General features: G+C 41.6%; 1 protein-coding gene across 2 annotated transcripts in view; it reads left to right on the top strand.

The window, feature by feature from the left end:
• TRIM9 (tripartite motif containing 9) overlaps positions 1 to 17,248 on the top strand; it is a 110,908-nt gene extending 93,660 nt beyond the window's left edge. Inside the window, exons 8-10 of one of the 2 annotated variants that reach the window (XM_042943201.1) lie at positions 10,193 to 10,496; positions 13,050 to 13,212; positions 15,239 to 17,248. In XM_042943201.1, coding sequence (XP_042799135.1) covers positions 10,193 to 10,496; positions 13,050 to 13,212; positions 15,239 to 15,301 — 530 coding nt within the window. In that variant the 3' untranslated portion in view covers positions 15,302 to 17,248. Of the gene's footprint in view, positions 1 to 10,192; positions 10,497 to 13,049 lie in introns of both variants that reach the window. The other variant, XM_042943200.1, reaches the window with a different exon arrangement.
• Positions 17,249 to 24,469: the final 7,221 nt, after the last annotated feature.

The following is a 24,469-nucleotide window of genomic DNA, read 5'->3' as shown; positions in this document are numbered from 1 at the left end:
TGCTTTCTAAAAGAGGGCATAGAAGATGTTATTCATAACATCAAAATGTCTATCCCCCCGCCCCCGCATTGGATTGTTAGCATCATATTCCCCCTTCTAATGTGATAGCTCCTTCTCCTGCACATTAAAGGAAATAATCCAAAGAATATTCAGTGGTAGAAATAGAATATGACCCCAGAGTAGCCCCAGATGCATCTGTCCAGAATCTCTTTGAAGATATTTTATAGTGACTTTGGACCAATGTAAGTACTGCACTCTTAAATCCTGATGTCTTGAACCGCCGGCCCCCCTCCACCCCAGAGAAGCTGTAACCTTGTGAGGGAAAAGGACCCTCATCTGATCTCAGAAGAACAACAACAGGAAACTCTCTGCTCACCCACTCCCCATGACCAAAATCCCGAAGGGGAGGATGATGTGTTTGCCTTTCAATCCCTAACCACCCCAGTCCCCAAAACTGCTCCGTTTAGAGAAGAAAGATTCACCCTCACACAGTATGGTGCAGGATTTGGAGAATGATATATTAGGTTCATCTGCACAAAGCCTGGCCACCTCTGAGACCACTGGCATGTGCCCATGGCCTGTGGCATAGACTTTACCTTTTTGTGCATTTCCAAGGCACAAAAGAGAAACAATGGCCTTGTCACTCCCAAGGTATTATTCCCCAAGAATTGATCCTGCCTAGGTCCCTATCATGTCCTACCACAACTGGCAGTGTGACTTGGGATGTGTCCCTTAACTTCTCTGGACTTTAGGGGTTTTTGCTTTGTGGTTGTTGTATTTGGGAAGGGGGGTGGGGAGGCTTCTTGGTTTAGGGGGGTGGTTTTGTTTTTGTTTTTGTCTCCAAAACTAGAGACTTAGAGCAGATAACCTATAAGTTCTTTACAATCTGTACCCCTGGTTTTCTTATATGGTTTCTGTCTTCAAAAGTACTTGTGAAATCTGTTAATTGTTTCAGAAAATGCTATGAACAGGCATAGACACCTCCCCCCTCCTCCAAGGGTCTTAATAGGTCTTAAAGATCTGCCTATGATACTGAGAATTCAACAATAATAGAAAATAGTTGATAAAGGGTCATATAGGGAGAAGTATATTGTCCACTGGAGACATTTTTTCCTATGCCTCTGCTTTATTTCTCCTCACTCAAAGCATCAGAGCTCCCAAAACATTATTTAGTTAGAAGAATGTGCATTTCCAGGACAAAATCCTCAAGGTAGGTAAATCATACTTGAACAAATTCGGGTCGATATTACAAAATCCAAAGTGAGAAGCATGATAGGTTTCAGAACCCAGAAAAGAGAGATACCTTGTTCCTCTCAATGTTGACAACATGCATGATATCCCAGGGAATTTGCTGAATTTTTCCATAGAACTGAATTGGATCCAGACCCTGTCTTTGGTTTTGGGGAATATGCTTTGCAGTTGACACTCTGGAGAGCAGTTTAGTCCTTTGGGATCTTTTGTATCTATTTGAAATATAGGAATTTTTGGTTCTTCTGGTGGTAGTTACTTATAAATAGCTCCATGATATAATTCTAAATTGGAGTGGAGATTTGATGACAAAGTACGCAATTGTCCCAGGAGTGGTAAGAGACTATTTCATTTCTTCCCTTAGAAGGAATTTTTCAAAACGTATTTGCTTCTCACTTCCCAGTTGCAATTAATGCCACACTTAAGAGAGCTTAAATACCACCTTTCATTGTAAGTTATGTGCCAGTTGGACATAATTGTGACTTTGGATGCTTATTAGATCATTTGAGGAATCTCAGCCTCCTTCATTCATTTCTTTGTCTCCTAAAGAAGGCAAATTATTTTACAGATGGTTTATAATTGAACTGAAACTCATGCTTAATGCCATTTGTGCAGTTCTTACTGACATATTCTGCCTTACTGTGCTTTGAAATATAACTGTCTTGTCAGCCCAGCACCCAAGGGCTGTCCAAGTTATGAAGCTGTTTGCTACCAGACAAAAAGATGACCAAGAATTCTACCAGTCACAAAGAAACTGGATTAGCATACACTGTCATAAGGAAGACCTGTCAGTTTGCTTTTCCTCTTTGAATTCCAAAAATAATACGTCAAAGACTGATGAGAAATATTTCCAAAATATTCTACCACACTACAGAAATCTTTTGTACTCTGTACATGTTGGAATCAGTCAAGAAATTCTACCTCTAGAAGATTTTCTCTAAATTATTATTTTTCCTGTGGTCAGTTTGCCAACTTCATGTTTCATAGCTGCTCAGTTTTAATACAATGTCTGCCACACGGTAGGTGTTCGGTAAATATTAACTAATGAACAACAGCAACAAAAAGTATAAACACTAAGCCAAACAGGAGTACAGTACCTACACATTCTTTTTTCACCTTGAACCCAAAAGTCATTAAATAATAAGTGTGATCCCCAGTTGATCTTTGCTTTGATAATTCTTAACTGCTTCTTTAAAACAGAGGCCTCAACTCCTGAATCCAGCTAATGCTGGGTGGGAAGGGAAAACAGTCTAGTCAAGGGCAAGAGGAAAATGGTGGTCTTTGATAGAATTGATGGAAATTGTGTCTTGATGCATTCCCATTATGACCACAGTCTCCACCCCAGAGATTCAGCTGTGCCTAGAGTTACCATAACAGTATTCAGCTGACATTCTACTGCTCTTTCCATTGGTCTTTCCTGATAAACTGTTTTTACTCAGCAAAACTCTTCAGCAGACAGATTACTGCATAGAATGAAACATGACAAGAAATTAAAAATCTTTTAAGGCGCTACGTGTCTTTCTCTAGTGATATATACATTAAAAATTAATAGTAATGATCCTGTGGAGTGCCTGGGTGGCTCAGTCAGTTAAGCGTTTGCCTTTGGCTCAGGTCAGGATCTCACAGTTCGTGGGTTCAAGCCCCACATCAGGCTCTGTGCTGACAGCTCAGAGCCTGGAGCCACTTCGGATTCTGTGTCTCCCTCTCTCTCTGCTTCTCTCTCTGTCTCTCCCTCTCTCTCTCTGTCTCTCTCTCTCTCTCTCTCTCAAAAATAAATAAACATTAAACATTTTTAATAAAAAATAATAATAATGATCCTGCATATTAGCTATGATCTGAAACATGGCTTCCATATCATGTATTTTGGGGGAAAAAAAAGATTAACTTTGTTCCTATTTGTCTTGGCTAATAGAATACTGATGACTAAGAAACTTTCTCCAGATCTCAATAGTTGTGCTTTCAAGAGGAGGTGAGGGAGGAGGATGTACATCCTTCCTGCGTAGCTGTGTGTATATTCATTGTGAGTTGTGTGATTTGGCTAAACCGGGGAGTGGCAATACTGTTCCCAATATTGTCATATTGTCTTTGGTTCATGTTTTTGAATATGTCCAGAGGGGCAAGACAATGAAAGTAAAGATTTGAAATCCATACCATAGAACAAAGGTTGGAAATAGATTCTATTTAGCCCAGAAAAGGGAAGATTTAAAGGGGTTTGCTGACTGCCCTCAAATACTTGAAGAACTAAAACTATCTTGGCCCCAGATAGTAATGCTACGATTGATGAGTAAAGATCCCAAAGAGGAATATCCAGAGCAATATAAGCAGTAACTGTAAACTGGAGAGGGGCTGCCCAGAGGCAATGAGTTCTTCCACCCAGGATATCTCAAGGGGAAGCATGATGATTGCTCCTTAGACGTTACCGAAAGAAGCGTCCTCCTCTAAGACTCCTGTAATCTAAGATAACATCAGGTAACATAGATGACCTAGAGGCAACTGACCAAACATTTGTACTATGTGCCCATGGGGAAGGGCATAAAGGGGCACTGTTGTTTAGGCCTGCTGGGATCAGGTGGAAAACACTCTCTCTCTTGTAATTCATTTGGAAAGTTTTCACAACGAGGTAAGAAATTTTTTTAGACTCTCCTTAGAGAACATCAGCCCAGCTGAAGAGTATGGGAGGCCATTGGTGGGGGGGAAAAAGACAGAGATGGAATGGTTGGATATTAAATAAGCTTGCCTGAAGAGAGGGCATAGTTCAAGAGTGAGAGAAGTCAAGGAAAATTGGGTCATCAATATAATGGACCCACATAAGAGGATAGAAAAGCAATAACTATTTTAGTGTCAAGTTGTTGATTGTATGAATGACCACAGCTACTCACAGCCCCCACCCCACAGAATGGTGCCATCACCAACTCAGTACTGAGAATAGGAAAGGTGAGTACGATTCATGATGGCTTGGGTATGGTCCCTGCGATCTGGATTCAGTATACATCTCTTCCTTGGTTTTCAGATGATGACCTGGAGTTTCAATATACTCTGGAATTCATTTTACTCTGTATATCCTTTCCCTTAATTTTTAAAGCAACAAGTATTTTCAATATAATGAATTGATTGCTACCACCTGGTGAAAAATACATTTCCAAGCAAATTCTTGTTAATGAAAAATCTTTTACTGACATAAATATGGCCTTCTCTTCCTAAACGAAGCCCATGTCAGTTTGTGGTGCTGTATTTCAAAATTTTTCCATTAAAGACTAGTTCCCCCTTGAGACAATTATAGAATCAGAATCATTTCTTATTTAACATTTTTGAGCCAAGAAATTACCACGTACGTCAAATCACTGAAATTATATGAAGTTTAGGTTGAAGAAATTTTGATACATTGTGATTGGGAACACAACACCTTAACTCCATAGATAGCAATTCCTTTTCTCTGGGATCTTTTTATACTTCTTAAAAAGAAAATTCCCCAAGGATAAGAGTAAAGCCCGAAAAGCTAATTTTAATATTGTAAATTCAGAAACTAAAATGCGACTGACTCTTGGCAGTTTCAACTGAAACTAGCCAATCCCCTTATTCTGAGCTTTGCAAATAGGATCTTGTTATATGCACATGCACGCGCACACACACACACACACTCACACACTTCAGTTATTTTGGCTTGAACATGTCCACAATAGTATTTTGATAGGCTAAGGGTATGTTCAACATGAGAAGCATGCTGACATACTCAAACCAGAAAAGTATCCCTAGGAACATCCTCTGGCCGCAAAAACAAAATTATTTTTTCAATGAAAAGATGGTTGCTTGGTGTTTTTGGACAGAGAATATTACCATTGTACCGTGTCTATTTCTTAAATTATTATTGTCAAACTATGTTCTAAGAAGGCCCCAATTGATAAAATATCTGTCTCTGACCAGACCACCCTGCTGCATAGAACCAGCTCTTGTTTGACAAAAGAGAAAGGAGTGATTTTAGCAATTTAGAGAAACTATCTAATAAGCCCTTCTAAAACCAGGTCGGATAATCAATAAGTCTTTATTTAATATAATAGTGACCTTCATGCCATACCCAAGTATCTGAAAATAAAGACATTTTTGCCACCAACGCACCTTACCACTGCCCCAGTTTGTTTATTATTAGACAACCAGAGATGTCCAAGTGGCATTGCTGGGGTCTGATCTTAATTCGGAAACAAAGGTAAGGCTCCTTCCCTGATTACTTGCTCAGCCCTATCTTCCTATCCTATTCAAGAGCAGGTCTTGTGTGCTAGTACACAAGAAAAATCATCTCGTCCATTCAGAAATGGAAATATATACATAAGAGAGAAAAGGGAAAAATATGGAAAAGCAAAGAGTGGGTAAAAAAAATCATCATTTCCTAAACAAAAACCCTTTAAGAGGCCATTGTTATACAGGTAGTAACTTCCTTCCAAGGTAGCCAAAAGGGGTAAAGTGTTACTCTTGGTCATCAATGGGTAAAATCTACCTCTAAAGTTTCTAAATTCAACTCTAAAATATTGAATTAAAAGGGAACCTTCCAAGATACTGTCTCTACCACTGAGAATTGGGAGAAGTGAAAGCAATTGTCTGTGATATTTGAGGTGTCCCGTGCTCTTGAGTCCTGGCTGCTGAGAGTGCCCTCCTAGCCCCAAGCCACGTTGGTTTTGTAAATGCCTCGTGGCACCTGCGGGATGGATGAGGCTTTGTGCACATGCACTGGTAAGGCAGGTCTTGGGGAACCGTGCACGGGCAGGTACCAGATTTCTGATCTCTAGTTTGCATTGATCTTACATTTAGACACAGATTCAGAAGAACAGACACTCCCTTTTCCAGTGCCTTCGGAAAGATTGCCGCTCCGTAGAATGAGTCCTTTCTCCTCCACCCTTAATCTACAACCCAGCTTTCCCGGGAGATCCTACTTTGATTTCCGACCCTCACCCCACCAGCTGAGCTTGCATTCCTCTTTGCAGTCTCTCAATGCACCGGGTGAGCTGAGCTCGTCTGACCTTTCCCCTTGATCTCTCTGTGCCTTGATGGCATCTTCCGAATACCTGTTTTGTTCTTGCCATTCATGTGCATGGAGAGGGCAATGAGCTAGTCTCTATGTCTGTGGCCTGCTTCCGGTCTGAGGAGCATTTGGATGCTGGAGCTTTGTGGCGTTCTTGTTTGTGTGGTGTAAGGCCCAACCATCGAGCTGTGGTCAATGTACAATGGCATTGGACAGTGACGAGCAAAATGGTTCTTTTTGCACAAGCTGGTACCGCCACGGATAACCCGCTCCGTCATCACATGCAGTGGCATCGCACGGCATAGGCTGGCTGAGTGGAGGCTGTGGCCTTCGTTTGGAGATTTGCAACCCTGCTGTATCCAGGAAACCAGCTGTGTCTGGGAGACTGGATCAGTGCATCCAGCTCATAGTGGTCTGATTAAACATAGACTCAAGAGATCTTTATTGGAAAAATAAAGTAAAAACACACCAAGAACAGAATGCATCCTACAAAACGGGCAAACCAGAGAGCAGAAAGTGAAAGTATTTTCTGCAAAAGCCCGTGCTCACTGGTAGGACGGTCTGGCTCATGGCTGATTTTTTTTCCCTAGCGAAGGGGAGGGATCATCACTAGCCAAATTAGAAACCCTTAACTGGCCTAAGGCCCAAAGATCCAAGTCATGGAAAAGGCTGGCTTCCCCCAAGTTTCCTACAGCCAAGCAGGTTGCGACAGGGCTTCAGGCTGATTTCAGGGAAGCTAGACATGCGTTACTGTGCAATCAACTCTGTCTAGCAAATAGAACCCGAAAACATCTAAGATGCAGACCTATTTGATCTCTTCAGGACTATATTGTAATCGTGGATACACGTGGTGCACATTTCACATTTCCAAAGGTTTCTTTTGTTTTTTATTTTCTTCTTTTTGCTCATCCCACATCCCGGAATGAAGAAGGCCACAGCATGACAGTGCAAAAAGGATGCAGGGACTTCAAGCTCCCTTTAAAACGACCTTTTTCTTTGTGCTTGTATGTTTCTTATTGTTTTTCTGTGCACTACTGGCTTTCAAGACATGCTTTGTTATGGAACTCTTTTCACCTGTGTCCAATGTACTGAAATATTGTTGTAGTCTTTGTAACACGTACTGTCTCGAGAATAAAATGAAATGTGGATTTGGGGAGATGTGATGGCTGTATTTCACAGCATTGTGCTCATTGTATCGTTGAATCTTAAATGTATGGTGGTATGTTTTAAATAGTGTAAAAAGATTTCAGAGAACTTGTTTTGAAAAAGACTTGCACAAGGCATGATTCATTTAAAATTTTCAAAAGCCCTATTTGGATTCTACAGATTTATTTCCAAAGTGGGATAGGCGATTCAGCTTTAATCAAACCCCTGTGGTCAGTACTCACTATGCTCTAACCCATGAATAGGAATTTAAGTGATAAATGGTGGAAATTAAACATAAAAATCAGCCATGAGTCGGGAGAAGATGATTCTTGATTCTTTTGTCTGTGAACTCATCCCGTAGTAAAATAAAGTAACCAAAAGTAAGGTCATAACCTTTCAATTTTGTGTTTTAACTTAATCATTAGTCCTTTTTTTTATGGTAAGTTGCTATCTTAATTCTAAAATTATTTGAATTCAGTGTATCATCATTTGATTGTTTTAGAAATTACTTTATAAGGGTCTTACTGACTTAAAAAAAATTAAATGATCCTTTCTAGGGGATACCCTAGTGCTCCTCAAAAATGCATTTTCCAGTTCAGTCCCCAACATGACTTGAAACTATAGTTTATATACCTTTGAACATTTTAAAACTAGACTGCTTCCTCCCCCCAACCCAGTTTCTCATGGAGTAGCTAGAGGGTATCCAAATCTTCTAAGATTTGGAGGGGGTGAAAAAGTTCCACAGGTGATTCTAATATGTCTCTGAGACCATAGTACCTCCACCAGGGCCCCCTCCCCTCCCTTCGGTAAGAAGAACTAATATAACAAAATGATCTGAGAAGGGGATGAAGTAATTTGTTTTACTACATTTAATTCATGTCATTATTAACAATTATCAGATGCTTTTATTAACATACATGTTACATTCCATGTTCATTTATACATATATGTGTCATTTAACTTGGGCCCAAGTCACGACAAAGGCCTTCCTGCATCACCAGAGTTAGAAGTGCATGGACAAGTAATATAGAACAGAGTTTTATCAAGATCTGTTGGTTTCTCCACTTCAATTGGGTGAATTTTTCTCATTTTTATTTTGTATTTTATTTTGTTTAGCTTCCCTCCCACCCCACATTTTTCTCATTTTAAACAGCAAGCCTTCTTAAAATGGAAATTTTAGTGGGAAAGGTTGAGCGTGGGGAGATGATAAAAATTTAAGCTGTATAGTTTAGCATCAGTTGGAGGAGGATTTGTTAAATGGAAAAAAGAAAGATGTACTTTTCGTTTTGAAAGAGAAGGAGAAACAGTTTTTATCCAGAAAACTAAACAAATATAAAAAGGGCTTTGGTTTTTCATGAATCAGGCCTCTGGTGATTCTTTTCAGCTGGTGCTTTTTCGTTGTATACAAATAATTTTTATCAACCTGGTTGCTGTTTCATAGCTTTGATGTGTAGTATCTCTTTATAGGATGCAATTTTGAGACACAATCTGCACCTTACTCTCAATTAGGCAAGTACACCTACCGTGATTGTCATCTTTTACTTTTGTGGTTGGCATGCTCAATCTCCTTCAGCAAATAAATGGCGGCAGCTTATTTTATGTCAATAAAATTGTCTAATTGTCATTAAAATCCTATTATAAGTTTCTCAAATACTTGGAAAAATGTACTTCTAAATTTTATGCCTAGAAGAAGGTTACATTTCCCCCCATTTTTCTTAAACACCAATGCACTCTTTATGAGCGCTCACGTGGGTAAAGGTACCAGTCAGACCAACTGTTGTAATGTTTGCAGTGTCCTACATTGAGTCCTTTTTTGGTATTAGCCTATCAAAAGAGACCTGTTTTCTTATCAATGTCAATTTTGCTTCCTATTTCTCTCTCCCATGCCTTTCACTTGGAATGACAACAGTTGACATTAAAAAGCTGTTGGCAGGTATGGAATAACCTTATTCTGTTACAAATAGCAAAGACCAAAGTGCATGTGAGGTGGCTCACAGGTTCAGTAAATCAGCAATGACATCTCTCCAGAGTGTGTTATTGGTAGGCGGCATTTAGAACTCGAGTCATAATGATGTGTTCAAAGATGTCATTCTGTGTTCACCCGATGTCCAAAATACCTGCTGCTCCAGCAAAATAGTTTACACGTTAGGGTCAGGAGTAACATGCAAACTGTTATTTTTAAGGTACAAAGAAAGCAACCTGTCTTAAGTCCGAGTCACAGTCACTCATGAACATCAGCTCATGTTGCCGACAGCTTCGCAGCCTTTAAGCTTCCAATACCGCTTAAGGAAGTTTTCAAAATGACTAGACTTCAGCACTTCTGCCGAAGGGATATTTGCTGGTTTCACTCAGTGTGTTTTATCCCTCCTCCATCTAGGACTGTAGATCCTAGCCTCCCCGCCTCAGGGTTACACAGGCATCTTAGCGCACCCTCTCCCTTTATGTCTCTGGTGTACTGTTGTCCCAGTCACCGGGTGAAGGGACTTGCACCTTCCAAAATCGATGCCACCTCACTCCCGGATCACCTGGTTGGGAGTGCAGTCTGAGTCAGGTAACCCCTGCTGAATCGGTCTTGTGTCCTCCGTCTGCTTCTGGGTGCAGACAGTGCCACCTCCCAGGACATGCCCCCGGTCTGCTCACTCAGGGCCCCCTCTGGCCCCGGAAGCCTCCTTCCTGCATGGCAGCATGAAAACGGGACACGACACTCCTCACCCGCGCAGGAGCGTGTTGCGGCGTAGAGCTCGCTGGGTCTGCCTTAGTAACCGCACTCCCTTCTCTTGTTCCCAGTGGCCTGGTTTGCTTTCGACCCCGGCTCGGCACACTCTGACATCATCTTCTCCAATGACAACCTGACTGTGACCTGCAGCAGCTACGATGACCGGGTGGTGCTGGGGAAGACCGGCTTCTCCAAGGGCGTCCACTACTGGGAGCTAACTGTAGACCGCTATGACAACCACCCTGACCCTGCCTTCGGCGTGGCTCGCATCGACGTGATGAAGGATGTGATGTTAGGAAAGGACGACAAAGCTTGGGCAATGTATGTGGACAATAACCGGAGCTGGTTCATGCACAACAACTCGCACACCAACAGGTACCCAGCGGCCCCCAAACCGAGCCTTCTTCACGTTGGCTTCTGGTCAAAAACGAGAGCCCAGGCTCAAAGTCCTGTTAAAGAGATGACATTAAGGGAGCCAGGCAGGTGGTCTTCAGTGGGTAGCACGGGAATTCTACCACTCTCCATCTCAGTGTTTGTTTATTTTATGTGTATATATATATATATATATATATATATATATACACACATATACATATACATGTATATATACATATACATACATATATATATACATATATATGTGTGTATATATATACACATATATATGTATATATATATGTATGTGTGTGTGTGTGTGTATATATATATATATATATATATATATATACATGCATATATATATATATGATGTTTTGCATAATGCCAGAGACATGAGCACTTTCCTAGGCCCTTCACTGTTCTATTCCACCATGGCTGGAAACTAAGGATTCCAATGCATATCCATTTCAGGAAAACATCCCAGGATTCTAAAATCCTGAGCTACAACTTCCCAGGAAAGTCATTGAGTTTTTCTGAACCTTCATCTCCAAATCCACCAAATTAGGATAATAATATTTTTTCATGTGGGAGTGTTCTCAAGATTAAATGAGATAGATATGGGGAAATGTGTCACATCAGAGACATCTGAAAACAGAAGCCATTGTTCTTCTTGGTATGATTATTATTACTACCACTGCCCAGAATAGAAGCCATTCATTAAACTAAATCTTATGGATGTCAGTTTGGGTAACTTGAGAACCTTTAGCACCTACTCCTTTGGGTAGGACTGTCTTATTATCGTATAAATTTGATTTGTTTGCTGGGGAAAGAGAACATAGAAATCTCCTTAGGTTTGCCTCTAACAGCAAATCATAAGCAATTATAATTTAATCTATGCTACACATTTTCCCCCTACACTTCCTTTATCATTTGGTTTGTGTAAGTAGAGAGGTGTCTTTCATGGATCCTCATCCACCTTATTCTCAAAGATTTCCCTGAGATATGCTCTCACTGGTGTTTCAAGGAAAAAAATATAGAGTTCTATTCAGTCAGATCAAAAGGAAAGTGAGTCTGGCAGTGGTAGGCTGGTGGGCTCCACGGTCTCACCTTTTTCTGGATACATCATCTCTGCTCCTTCTCCAGCCAGTAGGATTCTTAGGACCTCCACTTTCTATTCCCTTAGACATTTTCTATACATCTCCACTCAGGTGTGCGTTGTCCACTATCGCTGAAAGTGAACATACATGCCCTTGCACCTGATATCAAATCCTTCTAGATGTAGATGAGCGGTCACCTTTGGTGATTTACACGTGGGGGAGCCCTCAGTCACTAGATTCCTGATGCCATTCCCCGAGGTAGCACACTTACTTTTCCCTTCTAGCTTCTTTATTTTGGAGTAAAGGAGTAAAGAATAATACAAGTGTCACACTATGCAAAAAAAAAAAAAAAAAAAAAAAACACGTTCTTGAAGCTGAACACGTCTGCTTGCGTGCAGACTGCACGTTGTCTGTGCTGTCATTGTTGAAGCTGTGATTAACAAGATGCAACGTACAAGCCTGTCTTTTAACCGCTATGTACAGTCTGTATTCTGCATGCCAGGGGGGGAGGAACAACACTTACCAATTTGTATGCTCTGCTGAGATCAGGGTGAAGTTCAATGTTGCTAGACCTCAAAGAGTTGGGAAGTGGCCAGTAAGACAAATCTGGTCATCCGTGTTAATGACTTTTGAGAAACCACCAACTGAAGCATAAGACATACTTTGTTTTAAAACGACATTTCAGTGCAGGTTCTTGAAAACCACTCCATCTTCTACAACGTAATTGTTTCACTTTGCAGGGGAGAATCCTCTTCGATGTTGTCATTTTATGGACAGCCTTCTCAATTCAAACTCAACAGGCCAAAAATTAACATCCTTCCGGAATGATTTTTTCTATTTAATGAGTAGCATAAAGCCCCAAATCCAATTTTTCATGCATATACTTTAGATTTAGCTTAAGTGCCTCTTTATTTTGACTTTCAAATTAAGTCATTTTGGAGTTGATGTTCAAGCCACACCATTTGTGCAAAGTACACAGCACAGCTGTAGGTAGAGCTCTGATAGCCCAAAGCCTACTTTGTTTTTTCTTGCACTTTACTGATTTGTTTTCTGCTGCTGTGGTTCAGTGGTAGAGACCTTCTGAGAAAGAGTTCACCCTCAGCAACAGCAGAGCAGTGTGGTTGACTCTATATTCTCAACGGGGGCGCTATCTCCCCCCAAGGGAGTGAAAATTAGTGTGGGGGTTGGGGGCAAGCAAAACATGTTACTCTTTTCATTCACAAAACACAGATATATACACAACACAGAAACATACGCAGCATATCTGTGATATGAAAATTTTATGTGAGGAGGGGTGATTAAGGAAAAAAGATATTTGAAGATGCTCCTCGGATGTGGGGAACGATATTCTTAAACAGGTCGAGAAACACTGGTTAGTCAAAAGGGTTTGTACATTTGGCACAAAAAGGAGAGCTTCTAGAATGATGACATGTGATGTTTTCTTTTCTCACAGAACTGAGGGAGGAATCACCAAGGGGGCCACCATCGGGGTGCTCCTCGACTTAAATCGGAAAACCTTGACATTTTTTATCAACGACGAACAGCAGGGGCCCATAGCCTTCGAGAACGTGGAAGGCCTGTTCTTCCCGGCCGTCAGCCTGAACAGGAACGTGCAGGTAAGCACCGCGCCCCCGGGTGTCACCTCAGCTTCTGCTCGCTCTGCTTCAAAGGCTGCCCGCGGGCAGTACATTGATCCCCGAGACAGGGAAGCCAACCGTGTAAGGCCCAGACCAAGACACGGAGGAAAGGAGAGGGGAAAGGGATCAACGGTGACAACTGAGATGATTCCAGATCAGCATCAGCCCCTTCGTTAAGCCTGGACGCAGTCTAATGAACAGCGAATTGGAACTCTGTTCATGGTTTGCTATTGATCGTCCCCGAGGCCTAGATTCATCCCTAGTAGGAACGAAACCCCTGAACCAGCTGGAATGAAAACAGATGGAATGACTTATGCAGAGCGCCAGAAGCACCCCAGAAGTGAAGGTGTGAGACTGAAGTTTTAGCACCATTATCAGAAATCCTGAACATCTTCTCTGCACTCTTACTCGGTTCTATTAGATGCCACAGGGATAGAAAACAATCCCTGCCTGTGGGCCACTTACTTAGGATTTACTGCAAATGGCAAAACTACAGGTTCTTCTCATGCATTCACTCAACAAACACCTACTGGGTGCCTTTAATACGTAAGGCACCATTATTATAATTACTGTAAGTATTGTTGTTTATCAGTGAAAACAAAACATGCAAAATTGTGCCCTCATAGAGTTACAGGAGATAGAAGAAATAATAAGCAAAGTACTACGTTAATTATATAATGTGTTAGAAGGCAATAAGTGCAAGGGAGACAAGGCCAAGGGCAGGGCGAGGGGGTGGAGAGTGCTGGGGTTGGACCAGCGGGCAGCTGCAGTCTGAGGGTAGGTCTTATTGCTGTGGCAGGTGAGCTGAGCCTTGGAGGGGGGTGGGGAGCGAGCCGTGTGGAGGTTTCCTGGCAGAGGGAGCAACCAGGACAAAGTTTCTAAGGTATGAGGGGCCTCACAGGGGCAAGGTGGGACCAAGGGGCCACGGCTGAGGCAAAGATCAGAGAGCTGTGGGGTGCCCTGAGGGGCTGCCCCTGCCCTTCTCACCTGGAGCTCTCATTATCAGCTGTGCACCTCATTCAGCAGACAGCTGCCTTAAGGTACATAGGCCTTGGGAATCAAAACACTGCAGGTGATTTTTGCTCTGTTCAGAACTGCAATCTTGGGAACTATTAAAAAAAAAAATTGTCGTTTATCAGTGTGTGCAGTAAAAGTGATTGCAACCCAGTGACCTCTGCCCTTCTCTCTTCCTGCGACTAGACCGGGTTTTCTGGGAGGCTGAAATCTAATCTCTCAGAGGTCAGCCTCTACCTTGGAAGGAAGAAAACCATAAATTGCCCTAGAAGTGAGTCTTAGAAAAACCTCCTTCGAAGTTTTCCACATTTTCAGCTGTTTCCCCTTCCCAGGAGTATGGCACTCAATGCTCTTCAGCGGTTTCCGGGATGTTCTGAGTATCTGGAGAAAGACTCTTGGGCTGGGGGAGACAGGGACGAGAAGGGGAGGGATGACAGCCCCGCATGGAACAGTTCCAGCCTCATCCGTGCAGCTTCCCACTGAAGTGCAAGGCTGCACAGAACCAGGGAAACCGTATAAGTGCCCATGTTTCTTCTTACCTGGCAATCACCTGTTCGTTTCCCATACAAAAGGCTTACCCTCCTGGGAGTGACTAGTGGACAAGCGGTAAGGGAAGGGTTGTCTGCTCACCTGTTCTCTATCCATGGACTTGGCAGTGTCACTGCGTCCTCGCCAACAGGCTTTGCTACCTGCAGATCAATGCCTGTGTCTTCGGTCATAAGGAACACGGTCTTCCCAGGATCCTTAAAAGAGGCAGATGGATGAGAACCATATTATCAAGTGTCTCCAGGATTTGGGAGCCCACCATGGTGGCCAGGCTCCTCGCACAGGCAGAATTCTACTAGAATTCTCTTTAACGTCTACTAGAATAGACGTTAAAGGAAGCCAACAGGGCCCCTGTTGAATTAGGAACACACGCCCTGTGCCCTGGGGAGGGGCATGCCGGGAGGGTTCCCGCGGTGCCTCCAGGTCTCACAGTCTCGTCCCCCAGGTCACGCTTCACACCGGGCTCCCAGTCCCCGACTTCTACTCCAGCAGAGCATCAATAGCCTAAGGACGACGGGCCGGGCCGTCCTCACCTCTGCCTGAGAGAGCGACAGCAAGAGCTCAGCCAGCATGCAGAGGGAGCACTCCGGAAGCAGAGGGGGAGGAGGAGAGAAAAGCTGGACCCCCGTGTCTTCACACCCCACAGCTCCACCCCTTCTTTTCCAACCCCCCTCCTGCTCTGATGCCTGCCGTCACTTCCGCGTCCAGCAACAAAGGACCTAGACAGCCCACCGTGTCACTTAGTTTCCACTCCCAGATTTTGCTTTCATTTAACTTAAGTTTCTTTTAATGTAGGTGAGTTCTATTTTGTTTCTTTTCCGATCATGTTATTGGTGACTAACTGAACTGGTACCACCGAGAGAATATTCTCCTGATGACCTTTTTCTTAAGCTTTCTGACAAAGAGGTTGTAAAGAGAGCCGGGGAAGAATGAGTTGAATTTGGAGCTTGCAGTTTACCTCCTACAAGGTTCTTGCCCTGTTATCTCTCATGCAGAGTTAGCCCTGCATAGCTAGTCTTTGAGAGATGGGCAGAACGAATGCAGCATTGAGGAGTTATACTATCCATCGAAGCACAAAAATATTAGCCATAGGGCTACACAGAGGTTCACAGCACGTAGGATGATTAGGATAGGCCAGAAACCCTGGTCATCTAGTCAAACTAGAAAGTCTCTAGACATAGGCAGACCAGGAGATTTATGATTTGGTTCATTTATTTAATACAAGTTTTTAACTGAGAACCTACTATGGACCAGGCACTGTTCTAGACACTGGAGACACAGTGGTGAATACACAGGTGTGGTTACTGCCCTTCTGGGGCTTATATTCTCATAGGAAAGCAAACTGAAAATAAAACAATTACAAAATTGTTATAAGTACTAGAAAGGGAATAAACAAGGGACAAAGAGGCTCATTGGCAAGATCTCTCAGATCTCCAAGAGCGATGCTAAAAATCTACACATTCTGGCCATAGCGGCAGAAACATACCAACTCGATGCCTTTTCAACAACGCTATTTTAATTATGGTACCTGCTGCCATTCATCACAGAGCCCTTCTTTGACAGAAATGACGTCAGCATTCTTATTTGTTAATGCTGCAATGACACTAAGCCTTAAAAATAAATGTGAAACAAAAGCAACCAGAGAGAGACCCCATTTTCAGTAATGGGGGATCTGAAGTTGCAGTCCACGGCACCCCCATTCTCAGGATAAACACGCTTGTCTCCATGTGTACCTGTGCCTGTCACAAATGACCAATCCGTCCACTCTGCTGCCATGCACAACCCAGCTCTCTGGAGTAGTTCAATGTGTGGAAGAAAAATGCGATTGTGCGTCATGGCTGTGACTGAGAACAGAACAATAATTCTCATTACTTCTCTAGAGAGATAGACTCGCACAGGTTACCTTTCAGATTCTTTAGTTTGCCGTGAAGTTTTAGAAAACGGAGAACAGGGAAAGAGGTCCTGATCAGTTGCCTAAGCATTTGCCAGTGAGCCAAGAAATTCACCATGAAAAAACAAGAATAACAAATAGAAGAGGTAAGGTGGGAAGGCTAACAAACTAAAGTTTTGGCAAAAAATAATATATGTAAATAGCTGATTATTTCCTTTCGTGCTTTATTTAGGTCATTTCTATCAGTTACAGTGTTTTTCTAGTTAAGCGTACCTAATTTATTGAATGGGTGCTATCCTGTTTACGTCCATCTTGGTTTCTTGGCTACAGAAAAACTCTGTTGCAGGGCAACACTAGTTTGATATTTGATTTACTCTCCAATGAGACTCGAAGGCTGGGCCGCTGTAGACTCATAATTACTCTTGTTCTTTATTAAATTCATCTTGCTAATTAGATTTCTAGTGACTTGTAACACGTAGTTTACACAGAATGGCCATTGTAGATGCATACAGCTACTGTACTAGAAAAAAATGGATATTTCTGGTGTGCCAATAAAAGATTTTTATGAGGGAAGATCATATGTCTCTTCAGAATGTCGTGGTTTTTACCTAGTTGGGATGACAATTCACCTTTGTTGGAACGATATTTCTCCAGCCGAGTGTAATTAGAAAGTCCCCCGAGCTCTTGAAAATATTTGCTCTTCATCTGATTTCCTTGGGAGCCCTGGCACTGTCTCCTGGTGATACCCACCTCCTGAATCTTAATTTGGTGTGAAACATTTAGAACTTAGATGCTGTTTGGGTCTGCCTCCAAATATCGGGGACTTACTTTTTAACAAGCCTGCTCCTGAGAAAGGCCATAAACGTGTATTGCAAAATACAGTGTCACTGACTTTTCAAACCTGGTGCCTCCAACATTGCTTTGACTGGCTGAACCATACAGTTGTTTTTAAATAATCACAACAGTATTATTGTCATTACCCTTTTAAAATGAACTGTTTTTTCTGAGGTGGTCGGTGGGGGGTGGGGGGTGCCCGGTGGCGTAGTCGGTTAAACGTCTGACTTTGGCTCATGTCATGATCTCACCGTGTGTGAATTCGAGCCCCACGTCGGGCTCTGTGCTGACAGCTCTGAGCTTGGAGCCTGCTTTGGAATCTGTGTCTCCCTCTCTCTCTACCCCTCCCCCAGTCATGCTCACGCTCTCTCTCTCTCTCTCAAAAATAAACATTAAAAATTTTTTTAAAGAGGAACTGTTTTTTAATGTTTATTTTTGAGAGAGAGAGAGAGAGAGAGAGAGAGAAAGAGAGAGAGAGAGGCACAGAATCTGAAGCAGGCTCCAGACTCTGACCTGTCAGCGCAGCTCAAACCCCCAAACCACGAGACCATGACCTGAGCTGAAGTCGGATGCTCAACCGACTGAGCCACCCAGGGCCCCTGTTTAGTTTAGTTTAGTTTAGTTTAGTTTAGTTTTGTTTTGTTTTGTTTTGTTTTGTTTAAAGGAAAACATCACCTGCAAGCGGCTGACCTTGGTTTTCATCTCAGAGCAGCACACTAGGCAGTTGGAACAGCTCCTGCTCTGTGTCCACCCAGGTCTCCCCACATCCTCGCCCTGTACCCTGAAACTTCCTTCTTCTTCTATGGGTCCCATTGCTCTCATGGTTTTCTTTCCTTCTATTCTCCACCTAATGCAACCCGTTAGCCACTTTCTAGTCTTCTCATGGCACTAAGGTTAATGGAAATTCTGATCCCTGGCATTGCCTCGTAGGATGATGAAGTGATTTGCAAAGATCTCATCCTATTTTCTGGAAGTGAAATCCCTTTTTTCTGCCTTTAATGGGTGCATTAATCTTTTGCTCATCTATTCAACTCACTGATAAGAAAGGAGGACTTTCTGTTGAACCAGGATTTTTGATCATGAATCAAGGGAACTATAGCAGTTAAGGAGGTTCTCGGATCACACTACCTTATGACTACTGCGAACATGCTAACGATACCCACATCTGTTTTTCAAATATATGTCCCAGCTACTTCCACAGATACTGGCGTTTATGGAAAGTTGGGTCTGACATAAGACATCACGGGCAACTGAGGCTTCTTAAACCTTGTCTTTATCCAAAGAGCCAGTGTTTCGGACACACACAGAATTTGCGGGATTGAATAAGACTGTATGGTGGAGGCACCTAATTAAATACACACAGAAAGATCAGCCTAGTTTTCGGATGTATTGTCTGCTCCACGGTGCCACCACTGCACTAAGAAAAACTTCAGGTACACATTAAATGTCACAGAATTAGCGGTGACATAACCTGGTGATTGTACCACAAATCACTGAGCTGTACACTTGAAAGGCTGAAGGGCCGTGTTGGACATGACCAGGACTCTCCTTATCCCCTCCCTCCAGCTACACCCAAGTCTGTTCCTATTTCCCCCAGCCTGTCCTCTGAGATAAAGCCCAAGGCCGAAGAAGGGGTGTTGAGGGCCTAGGAACAGACTTCCTGACCCTACTTTCTCCTTCCCTTCCTTTCCTTTCCTCCCCCCCCCCCCATATTCCCTTGGTTGGTGGAAGGGCTTTGATTTGCTTCCTCTCCCCATCTGGTGAAGATTGCCTCTCCATTTCACTCTCAACCTCTCTAACATGGACTTTAACTTGCCCCTTTCTTGAGGGCCATGATGGTGGGGAGAGTAAAACCCTGACTGCCATTAAGGAAGCAATTAGAAATAGCTCTAACATACCCCCAGTGGTTATGAATCTTGCTCACATTTTTCTTTCTTCTCGCACCAGGTAAAAATAAACGTTCACCATGAAGTCTAAAAGAGTTAATATTTTGGTTGGTAATTCTTGCCCTTTTTTCTCCAATATTTTTCCCTGAAACTCTCTAATGATGAGTATAATAAATTATAATGCCATCAATAAGCATGGTTGAATATTAAATTTTAATTACCTGCTAACAACTTACAAACCATCTTGTGATGTATAGCCACAATTTGTAATGTGTACAATAAAGGAAAGCATAACGCTTCAAAAAACCACCTTGATAAGAGAAACTTCATGAAAGTATAAACCAGTGGTTTTCAACCCTGGCTAAAATTCTCTAGTAAGGACACTATGTCCAACCATGCATTTCTATACGTTCTGCACAAAGGAAGGGGCACAAAGTGAGATCATGCATGTAAAAGTGCTTCGTGCAATCGAGATGAAAGACATGTTAAATGTGAGTATTAATTATTAAGTAACCTCTACACTCTGCATTATCAGACGACCCTGAGAGGAAAAAAGTATAGTGACCAAGAGCAGCATCTGGCGGTGACTGTCTGAATTTGGGCCCTGGCTCCAAGGTATGCCAGCCGTGTGCCCTGGAGCACACGATGGAAACTCAACCACAGTTTCTATAATCTAGAGATAACAATAGAATAGTTTTGGGGGTTAAATCAAACAATATGTGTAAATCACTCTAAGCAGCACTTAGCCCACGATGAGTGCTATGAAGTGGTAGGTATTATTCATTTGTGTGCAATCTGTTCATGATGCCACTATCCCATCCCCTCCCTTTTTTATTCCTAAGATCCCAACTGAATATCAACAGTGATTCATGTAATCGTCTTCTTGGGAGACAATGCCTATCTCTTGAGCTTGACAAAATAGTTCTTTTGTTAAATTAATGGAAGACTGTAGGCAAGGACATTCTGAGCAAAAGCAGTAAGGTAATTCACATGACACGTTAAAATCGACTTCAAAACCACAATAATCAAAAGGGCCGGCTATTACTCAAATCAACTACAACTCAGAAACAGAGATTTCAATAGATGTTGAACAGAGAATCACAAAAGAGGGAATGAAAATTACTCAAAAGTGATGAAAAATATTTGCAAGTTGGTCAGCTATTTGGAAAGCAAAGCTATATTCTTAATCATATCAAAACCCAGATATTAAGATATTAAACATAAAATATTTAAAACTTTACTAAGCCAGAAGAGATTACAAATACTCATCTGATCTTTCTCAAGGAGGTTTATGTCACTGTAAATTACTTTATGCAGTAAGCTTATCCATTTTCTAAAACTCCTCCACAACTTATATTTTACATTTTGAACCCTCCTTTGTTACCCCTGCCTATATGTCATACCCATCTGTTTCCTTCTTTAATTAACTGGGCCCATCTTTCTCCTGTCTAAACCTACTTCTAGGACTACAGACTTATTGACTGTATTGATTTATTGCTATGCCACCATTTAACAAACTACTTTTAAGGAAATATGAAAGTATTAAATATGAACTACTCTGCACTCTGTTTCTGGACTGTATTTTCAACCTAGTAGTTAATGAGTTTATAATGAGCACAACGTCTGCGGTAAATGAGGATCCTAACACTTCCTTCTGTAATGCTGATTTCCACATGTGATCTGTGAAAAGACCGCTCCACTCAATATATTTTCCTAATTGCCTGGTGGGCCGTGTGGCTGTCAGATGTGAAGAAATAAGTCCCCCGTCTTCTCGGTTGGCAGGCTTAAAATGATGAGCAGGTGAAGGTTAATTGCAGCTTCTCCTGAGGTTAGTTTCGTCGCTGGCAATACAATAGGCTCTGCAAATATGCAAACTTTAATGCCTAGGTATAGTGATATGCTCAGACCTGATAGACCTGTGGGAAAAAACTGCAAATATCCATTGGAAAGAAATCAGTCCATCCTAGAAACGTAGTGCAGTTAACACCTGCAATCACACGTACTGTAAGCTGCTCGGTCATCATCCAACTTGGAGGGACACTTTTTCCCGATGTTAAAAAGAACCTGAGATCCATTCTCCATGCCTTGGGGATGGGTAGAGAGAGGATACCACTGGATCAGAGGAAGCACTGAGGTCCAGTCCCGGAGCATTTGGGATGCCGAAACGAACTCAAAGGGGACAAGAGAGAACAGGATACAGGTGCATCTAATGCTCATTGACAAGGAGCATTGGATACATTCTACACCTCCTTTTTTTTTTTTTCTTTAGAGGGCTTGAGTGTCAGACTTCATCTTTAAGCCTCTTGTCAGGTCTTTGGTAGTAACTAAAGGAAAGGCAATCACTCAGACACATTCCTAGTAGGAACTATCAAATGTGCAATAAAGGACAACAAAGGAACATCGGTTTTTCCACAAAGTGGGTCTGAGCCAATACGTTATTTTTCATGGTCTGAATCTTCCTGGGGCTGGGCTAACAATAACAATAATAATACCCTGTTTTCTTAGATCTCTTGTTTTTCTTAATTAATTTTCACACTTTAACATCTCTGCAATGAAGATACATCTCACATGTGTCAAAAGAAGGTCACCAGCCACTGGTACAGGGGTGGTCCTCAATCTCCACTGCACATTGAAATCATCTGAAGAACTCTAAAAGTAGTGATATCAGACTACTTGGTTTGGGATTCGGCCTGAGGATGTGGGAATCTTTTAAGTTGCCCAGATGATTCTAATGTGCAGTCAGGTTCAAGAAGGCAGAGAACGAGTGGATGGCATCCACTCACAATTTTCACCCCCTCTGTGGTTAGGACATTCACATGATGTGGGTCAGTTCGTCACCTGTTACTTCTGTGGAGTTATTTGCACTGATAGCTGGTGAATTTATTCATTTATCTATTTTTATTATTTTTAAATTTTAATTCCACTACAGTCAACATACAGTCTTATATTAGTCTCACGTGTACAGATAGCTGGTAAATTTAAATCCACATTACAATTATCACTTAAAAGGTCTTTTTAAAGATTCCACTAATAATGCAACATAGAACAAAATTTTGTGTATGCACAAAATTAACCATACATTGGATGCTGTGATTGAAAGCAGTAAAAATTGCCAAAATTCTGAGAACAGATTATAAGATTTTCAATTGTTAAGACCAACTGATGTGTCAAAAACTATCATTCAGATGCCCAAATCTATCAAAAGCTTCGAGCTCTTCCCAGAAAAGCTCTTTACTTAAACTTACTTGTAATGTAATTATCCGCAACAACACAAGGTAGCCAAAAAGGAAATGCAAAGAAACTAATGAAACCCCACATAACCCACAATATTCTTTGACATGTGATTAAATTATTCTGCTATATCACAAAGATGCTAACAAGGTCCAGATCACCAGCAGCGGTTACCATTACATTACATGTAATAGCCAATGGCCATACTTGATAGGCATGTTAGACCCAATTGTGATTGTCATCCTGAAAAGGAAGGCAGCATGTATTTGTAGAGATAAATCTATGATGTTGTAAATTAGGTTTTTTAAAATTGGGTGCATTTAACATTATATTTGGTTGTGGTTTTCTCCAAAAGAGTTAATGTGAAGTCCGTGGTACATCTTACAATCTCTGACAAAAGCTTGTTACAATTGAGAAATACGCTAATAATATTAGTGGTCATATATTGAATCACCTTGTTTTCCATGCAATGTACAAGAGGCTTACTTAATTTTCATCTTATACATTTTTATTATTAACATTTAGAAATGATAAAAATTGAAGCACCGAGAGCTTAAGTAGCTTGCCTAATGTTACCCAGCAGGCAAATGTTAGAGTCAAGGATTCTGTTTTTCTCTCCCACTAACAACAGCTTGTATAATCTTTATTTTAGCCTATAAAATCTGTTAATTTCTTTTAGTATTTTTATTTTTTAATTTATTTTTTACTTTATTTAAATCCAAGTTAGTTAACATGTAGTGTAATAAGGGCTTCAGGAATAGAATTTAGTGATGTATCACAAATATATAACACCCAGTGCTCATCCCAACACCCTCCTTAAAATGCACATCGCCCATTTAGCCCATCCCCCCCACCCAATACCCCACCATCACCCCTCAGTTTGCTTTCTGTATTTAAGAGTCTCTTACCGTTTGCCTCCCTCTCTGGTTTTATCTTGTTTTTCCTTCCCTTCCCCTATGTTCATCTGTTTTGTTTCTTAAATTCCACATATGAGTAAAATCATATATTTGTCTTTCTCCAATTGACTTATTTCGCTTAGCATAATACACTCTAGTTCCATCACGTTGTTGCAAATGGCAAGATTCCATTCTTTTTGATCATCAAGTAATATTCCATTGTATTTTTATGCCACATCTTTATCCATTCATCAGGTGATGAACATTTGGGCTCTTTCCATAACTTGGCTATTGTTGATAGTGCTGCTATAAATATTGGTGTGCATGTGCCCCTTTGGATCCACATTTCTGCATCCTTTGGATAAATACCTAGCAGTGCAATTGCTGGGTCATAGGGTAACTCTATTTTTAACATTTTGAGGAACCTCTATACTGTTTTCCACAGTGGCTACACCAGGTTGCATTCCCACCAACAGTGCAAAAGTGTTCTCCTTTCTCTGCATCTTCGCCAGTATCCATTGTTTCCTGAATTGTTTAGCCATTCTGATGGTGTGAGGTGGTATCTCATTGTGGTTTTGATTTGCATTTTCCTAAAGGTGAGTGATGTTGAGCATCTTTTCATGTGTCTGTTAGCCATCTGGATGTCTTTGGAAAAGTGTCTGTTCATGCCTTTTTCCCATTTCTTTACTGGATTGTTTGTGTTTTGGGTGTTGGGTTTGGTAAGTTCTTTATAAATTTTGGATACTAACCCTTTATCTGATATGTCATTTGCAAATAACTTATCCCATTCTGTTGGTTGCCTTTTAGTTTTGTTGATTGTTTCCCTCACTGTGCAGAAACTTTTTTATCTTGATGAGGTCCCAATAGTTCATTTTTGCTCTTGTTTCCCTTGCCTCCAGAGACATGTCCAGTAAGAAGTTGCTGCAGCCTAGGTCAAA

The sequence above is a fragment of the Panthera leo genome, chromosome B3 (genome assembly GCF_018350215.1).
Source record: "Panthera leo isolate Ple1 chromosome B3, P.leo_Ple1_pat1.1, whole genome shotgun sequence".
Classification (NCBI taxonomy): domain Eukaryota; kingdom Metazoa; phylum Chordata; class Mammalia; order Carnivora; family Felidae; genus Panthera; species Panthera leo.
The sequence above is the reverse complement of the archived record's forward strand: the minus strand, read 5'-3'. Positions and strand labels throughout refer to the sequence as shown.